The sequence below is a fragment of the Typopeltis vanoorti genome, chromosome 14 (assembly GCF_054136105.1).
Source record: "Typopeltis vanoorti isolate ZY-2024b chromosome 14, IOZ_Tvanoo_1.0, whole genome shotgun sequence".
Taxonomy (NCBI): domain Eukaryota; kingdom Metazoa; phylum Arthropoda; class Arachnida; order Uropygi; family Thelyphonidae; genus Typopeltis; species Typopeltis vanoorti.
This window is the reverse complement of record NC_143562.1, coordinates 65753518-65760984: the sequence shown is the minus strand read 5'-3', so window position 1 is coordinate 65760984 and position 7467 is coordinate 65753518. Positions and strand designations below refer to the sequence as shown.

The 7467-nt window shown below is 33.3% G+C and overlaps 1 protein-coding gene across 1 annotated transcript in view; it reads left to right on the top strand.

The window, feature by feature from the left end:
- Positions 1-1186: 1186 nt before the first annotated feature.
- Positions 1187-7467, top strand: part of LOC150099551 (uncharacterized) — a 51113-nt gene continuing 44832 nt past the window's right edge. Inside the window, exon 1 of the mRNA XM_090404022.1 lies at positions 1187-1730. Coding sequence (XP_090260148.1) covers positions 1664-1730 — 67 coding nt within the window. The 5' untranslated portion in view covers positions 1187-1663. The remainder of the gene's footprint in view (positions 1731-7467) is intronic.

Here is a 7467-nt window from a genome sequence, read left to right as displayed (position 1 = left end):
CACAGGCGCTTCATACCTTCGTTACAATACTGTTATTATTATTCAAACACTTGAAGAGATATATCAAGTAATTTCGGAATCGTTTGTCAGTAATCGATTTCATTAGACATGCTTTCATGTCCTGTCTTCCCATTCTCTCCTACAAGTAATCAGATCTCTCGATGTTTATCTTTGGAAGCTGAGCGCAGCTATCGATTTTGGCAACGCAAGAATCGCGTTTACGCCTGTTACTGACTCTTACAAGGAAGGAGAGTAAATGTATCATCATCATCATCATAGGATAGACATTGGGAATTAGCAGTGAACGCCCTGGTAGTGTTTACCAGGAAAGATGCAAGTGGTAAAATATTTCCAGTTTATCCTTCCAATATCTCTTGCAAAGATTCAGTGATTGCTATTAGAAATGAATAATGGATGACAACAAATTCCGAAATTTGTAAGTTCCTAACGAACCTTTGAATAAATATGAAAAACTTACAAAATAAAACTTACAAACTTTATAAACTTATTTTATATGAATTTATATTTGTTTTATATATTTTATATGAATTTATATTTGTTTTATATATTTTATATGAATATTTATTATTGTTTACTTATAAAATCTTTTGTAATGGTCAATTCTTTTTTATTATTATTAATTTTTGTGAAGTTTATTTAGGATTTTAATTTCATGTAACAAAATCATATCAGCTTTCCACCAGAAAATATGAAGTCACTAATTTAGGAATTTTCAAAAATTAACGCATAAATAAATAAGAAATACCGCAGGTGAAGGGAAAAAGGTGCGAGATACGTCTAGGTTTTATGCTTGTCAAGCAGTTAAATTATTAGCTATTTGTGACACCAGGATTCTTTTAATAATAAATATAATAAATAAAAATAATAAAATAAATAGTATGTATACTTTGTAACACTTGTTATCAAAATGAAATAATCGAGCTAATGATACAGTCAACTTTCCCTTCCCGTAATTCTTAATATTTATCGAAAATAGTTTTATTAGAATACAATCAACAAATGCTAAGTACGTGAACAAGTGCTTCCTCTGGTGTCAACAAGGAATATTAAGTTTAACTGTTCAGTCACAAATAAGGAACTATATCGGCTGCATAAGATATTAAAATGGTTTTATTTTTTAAGTGAAGGGATTAGCGCGTATTTGGTGGATGTGTTGAGCTTCGACGATATGTAATTTTCTGCAGCAGGAGTGGTAATGCTTTGAATACTATCGAGATATTAATTCGGTAAAAATAATAATAGAATATGCAAGAAATGCCGTTAAGCCTAATTAACAGTTAGTGTATCGGTGGCAATTAACGGAAATGCAGTTTGTTGTCAGAGTTTTATTTTTAATAACATCCAGCGGATACAGAAAAGCAGGCCAACAACTATCGCATCCATATAGCCATTAACTTCGGTACCTGTTGAGTAACGATACTTCCCTGTAACATAGTCGTCAAGCGACCAGTCGCTGTTGGTCGGACTGCACGCGCACGCCGGTAACACGTGACCAGATGGGGACGTTCTATATAGGCCAAATGAGGTAGAGCAGTACGCGCGTGGAGGAAGTGGTGAGAGTCTGTTGTTCAGGGTAGTTGTGTGGCTCTGAGTTTGGTTCACTTTTCTCCCCTTCTAAGTGTAGTCAACATCTGTTTCTACTATGGAGTTTAGGTTTAACCTGGGACTATTACTGGCTTTACTCTTTCTTTTCCTTCAAGTAGATACAGGTAAGTGTGTTTGTTATGCATTGCAAGAATCAAAACATGGATAATATTATGATCTCCAGCAAAATACGTTTGTTGTGAGACTACCACAACGTCCGTCGTAGTCTTTGCAGGCTAGTTAAAAAAAAATCCCTAGAGGCTGTTATGCATCTTACTGCTTTTAAATATTACTGAAATATTTTGCGCTGAGATTGCAATTAATATCACATCATGCAACAAGTGAAGTAACAAATTGAATCTTACAATTATGAGTGTCATGATTTCAAAGCATTTTAATTTTCGATTTGTTTTCGACGCAGTTTTGCCTAGTTTAAACAAGGAAATCTAACAAATCGTGAGATCGCTTTAAATCTTATTTACATTACAGATAAGTGTACAGTGTTTTAGGTTTCGCACTTTCATATGATCTCAAGAATATGTATTCTGAAGCAGATAATGTTTTAAATGCATCTAGGACTTATTTCAGTAACTTTCAGAACTTAATGATTGAATATATATTGTTACTGGTTTTGCATTCTTTTATGTGCTGTATTTACTTTTTATTTTGTGCCTAGTAGTTTTCTGTTTTAATAAATAAAATTAAGATTGTAGATTGTACCTGTCAGGTTTAATCATGTAATATAATTAACGGCTATATTTTAGCCTGTTTTTGTTTAGGAGTGTCCCTTATATTTAATACATTGGCTAACATAACTCAAAAGGGGTATATATATATAATTTAGGATTTTACGGGCGAGTGTAGAAGGCAATTATGGCAGAATAAAAAATGTTGAAAAATTATGTACATACCTTGATTTTGGTTTAAAGATGCCTTCTAAATCCAAGCTCTTGTGGAAGGGGGGGGGGAGAGGGAAAGAACATGGGGATGTACTTGGGACAAACGGGAAATAAGTTTGGGAACCCGGGTTACAATTAATAATATATATATATATATATATTATTTTGTTGTGGGGAGAGGGGGGGGGAAGGGTATCCTTATGTGGAAACTGGGGCAAGGGTTTACGGGGTGTGGACCGTTTCGGTCATCGCCTGACCATCGTCGGAACTTTGTGGGAATGACTGTAGGGCTCTGTCAAAGTTCCGACGATGGTTAGACGATGACCGAAACGGTCTACACCCCGTAAACCATGGCCCCAGTTTCCACATAAGGATACCCTTCCCCTTCCTTCCCCCACCCTCTCCCCACAACAAAATAATATAATATAATATAATATAATATATATATATATTATTAATTGTAACCCGGGTTCCCAAACTTATTTCCCGTGTCCCAAGTACATCCCCATGTTCTTTCCCTCTCTTCCCCCCCCCCTTCCACAAGAGCTTGGATTTAGAAGGCATCTTTAAACCAAAATCAAGGTATGTACATAATTTTTCAACATTCTTTATTCTGCCATAATTGCCTTCTACACTCGCCCGTAATGTCCTAAATTATATATATATATACCCCTTTTGAGTTATGTTAGCCAATGTATTAAATATAAGGGACACTCCTAAACAAAAACAGGCTAAAATATAGCCGTTAATTATATTAATAGTGTTTTAGAGGAGTAGCATGGGAATTTCCCAGAAATTATACTTAATCATGTAAATTTAATTGGTCATATTTTACAAAATTTTAAAAATGTTATGCTGCCATTTTATAGAATGGTAATATTTGAACACTGCTTTAGATGCTTTTTTTTTTCTCTCCTCTCTCCGATGGGTTAGACGATAACTTCACATCATTTCTATTACTGAAATATAATGAAACATAATCTTGCTTAATCAGTAGGTGCTTATTTTAGTTAGTTTGAAATTTTAATTTTTTTTTTTTAAATAAAGATACAGAAACTCATTTTGCATTTCTGGATTAAATAACTAATAATTCAATTATTAAATCCAAACGAATTTCACTAATATATCTTAATATTTATTTAATAATCATAATATTTGACTATGAAATCTACTCTAAATTGTATCTCAAATATGTTTCCAAATGTAATTAATTTTTTTCTGCTAGTCAAATGCTACATTAGATAAGAGGAATTTAAAACTATCGCACTTTCATCTTACCATCCATTTTTGAGACATTACTTTTTAACAGATGAACCCTCTCCTCCTCCATCCTTCTAAGTTTATGATTTCTATTCTCTGACACGCTCATTCCTCTCTGAATATAGCCTTACAGCTGATACTGTTTCGCTATTCTTATCTTGAATGAATGACAGGCTGTAATTAACTTTGTCTCAACCTTTTACCTCACCTGGATAGATAGCACCGTCTTGGCAAGTAAATGTGCAACTCGGTTGGCAGGATGGCAGGAATATTCTGGTTGGTTTAATGTTTAATAACTATACCATATCTTTCAGTAATCGAGAAAAGCATTTAAGTGCTACCACAATTTGCAAGGGAATCTCATTCTGTGTATGCTAAATGTAGGACACTGATAATTAACATATTACGTGATGCTTTTGAATACTTAAACAAAAATCTTTCGAAAAATACAAGGAATTAAATATCTCAGATAAAAATATCTTTTGCTAGTGATCCATGTGTCTCATATCGAATCACGTGGACATTGCACTACTATAGGAGACAATGAATAATTTGCTTCACAAGAAACAGAGCAGGAAATCTATTTCCATAATTGGAAGTATCTAAAATGTTAAAAGGAACAAACTTAAATTCTTTTCATTTAATAATCCATTACCAAATGAACTGATTTATTAATGGACAAGATTCGTTTAAATGCTGTTTATTAAACCAACGATGGCGTAGTAATTACACTATTCGTTGTCCTTTAAAGTACATAATTTTTTACTTGTTTTTGTCTTCAGATACAAGTGACCAAGATCTGGTAAAGGAAACATTCGATCTGATAGACTTTGCTCCTTACTCCAGTTAAATAGTGCAGTACTTCCTATTATGGAAATATATTTCCTGCCCTGTTTCTTGTGAAGCAAATTACTCATTGTCTCCTATAGTAGTGCAATGTGTGGGACGCTTAATGTAATAACACAAAACCTGCGCTAATCCAGGAGTGATTTCAACGAACGTTGATCAACGTCAATGTAATACTTTTCCAATAGAAGCCTCAGTGATTCACTAGATAGGAAGTAAAACGTCAATATTAGTTTGGTTATCGCGCTTGCATTTCCTTTTCAATGAATTTTTAAGAAATGGGACTCCAAAGAAATCGTATATCCAGAATTATTACGAAGCCTTTCTTGGAACACCTAAATTATGATGAAAATAATTATTTTGCATTTAATTTTTTCTAAAATATCTTTTGGGCAACCAACGTATTATGATTTTGAAGGGGAGTTAGATAATTATTTACTTTCCACTATCTCTTCAGCCTCCAATTGTGGAGATTCTGTTATTTATTTTAACTGGATTGCATTTGGAGAAAAACTACAGATATTGGCTCAAATCGAAGCTTTTATTTGGGAAGATGGTCAACAACTGACAGATTATAAGATACTGTGAAATCAGTTTTAACTTTGTATATTAATTCCAAATCTCTTTTCGGATTATTTGAGAGTGCAATCGCTATTGGTGTCCCTCTCTCATTCAATCTGCCATTGGGGAAGAAAGAAAAAAAATATCTTCATTGCCTAGTGTACTGGGTACCATAAGTTCTCGGTTTAGAACTAATTAAAAAATAAATAATGCACAAGCGATAACTATATAATATATCATTGTAAGGTTATGACTTGATTTCATTCAGCAGTGATGCGCACAGTAAAAGTTACTTGTCATCTCGATGTGATATTTCCGATTATACCAACATTTTCCAATACAATAATAAGCACCAAAACAAAAATGCGAAATTTAAATCAATACATACCAAGAAATTTTGAAGTCGAATGGCTCACCTTAGTGAAAGAATACCACATGTTTTGAGCGATATGAATAGGTAAAGTATTTTCTTTTGTGCATATGATGGATAATTATCACAGAGGTGGTTTATGATAATCTCGCCCACAGAAATGTTCAAACTTATAATACATTGGTACCGTGGGCTTGCTAAGGATTCCTAGGTAATCTTGGAAAGCCTCTAAAGAGTTTAATTTCGAGCTTTAATTCACAACGCCAAAGGAAATAAAATAAATAGGATATTTATTTAGCTGCTAATATTTCACCGGTTGTATTGTGCCCAGCATCTTCAGAGCACAAATACTTTCTCATGCACTATACAAACACTAATAATCTTTTAGTGGAAAGAATTTTAAAATCATAATGAACAACACAAAGGAAATCCTAATTTGGTGCTATCTGTTTATTGGATTAAAAAAAAAAAAATCAGATATTAGATTTAAAAAAAGCCAGTGAAACTGGAGCTGGCTATGTGGCCAGGAATGTAGGATTGACACTCCTTACTACAGTTTGGATTCCCAGAAGAGCAAGTGATCCTGGGAAGATAGAGGTTGTGGTGACGAGATGATCATAGGAACAGCATGAACGACTGGATGAGGATGCCTGTTATAGATAAAGAGTGGAGAAATTTGGAAGAGGCCTTTGCCCAGCAGTAACGAGACGTTTACAAGTATTAAGTTGATCTTTAAACCACTTTATTCTCCCTTTTTTTTTTTTTTTTTTTTTTGGTAAATGGATACAATCATACTAATTGAAGTTTGTAAGAATGTTTGTTTCATAGCTGCTGCTGATTCCACAAACACTGACTGGTATACCCACTTCTGTGTAGCATCTTGGATTTTTTTTCCATCTAAACCCATGCGAAAGTGGTTGTCTAAAGCATGATCGGCAACTCCAATAAATATTAGCAATTAAATAACAATAATACCGCATTTGTTTTTCATCCCTTTGGTATTATGAATTATACCGCAAAATTACAGATGAACAAATGCCAACACCTACACGTCCCCCTCCCTCCAAAGTCCAAACATAAAATTTTGAAAGCGACTTCTGGCCTCTATTAAGAAGGGTATTAGTAGGTGATGAAATTCACCTATACTTTAAGGAATGTCTGCTAAACTTACTGCCGCGTACTTAGGAGTAGACCCCTACCCGCAGATGAAGAAGTATCGTTATGTTCATTGATTAATTTTACTCCTCACAATATTGTGGCTTTCGTGAATTTAAGTCTGCTTTCATATCCTGTCGGATTCAGTTTCATGACTGGGTATTAGCAAGTTGATATTCTTGGCTTAAAACGGACTTATTCGAACATCAAATAAAATCTGAAATATTAATTTAGAAGAGAAATAAGTCATTATTATATCTATAATGCAATAAAGAAAGATGCTTAACTCATATAAACTGGATACGTGGGCATTTAACTTCATCCGCACTGCTTAATGATCACACGCATTTTTCTGAAGTCAACTAACCGCAGAAAAATAAAGTTTACGTTTTTGCAAGAATAAAATACGATAATTATTTGCACGAGAAAGATGCAGAAGGGCCTCACCAGGATAAATCCTGATTAGTATTCATTAGATGATTAAAGATTTTTTTTTTTATGGACAAATCAGTGAACATAATAAACTGAACTTACTACAGTAACTAGAAATTAGTCTTTACAGATATATATTTTATGTATAGTATATAAGAAGTTTAATTATTTATTTAAGAAAGAATGCTACCAACTAGTATATATGTACATGTATTGTAAGGTCAATTGCGCTGTAGAAAGTGAATTGCACTTTTTTTATTGCAAAATTTTATTATAGAACCAAAATATTGCAATTCACCTTCTACAGCACAATTGACCTTAGAATACATGTACATGATT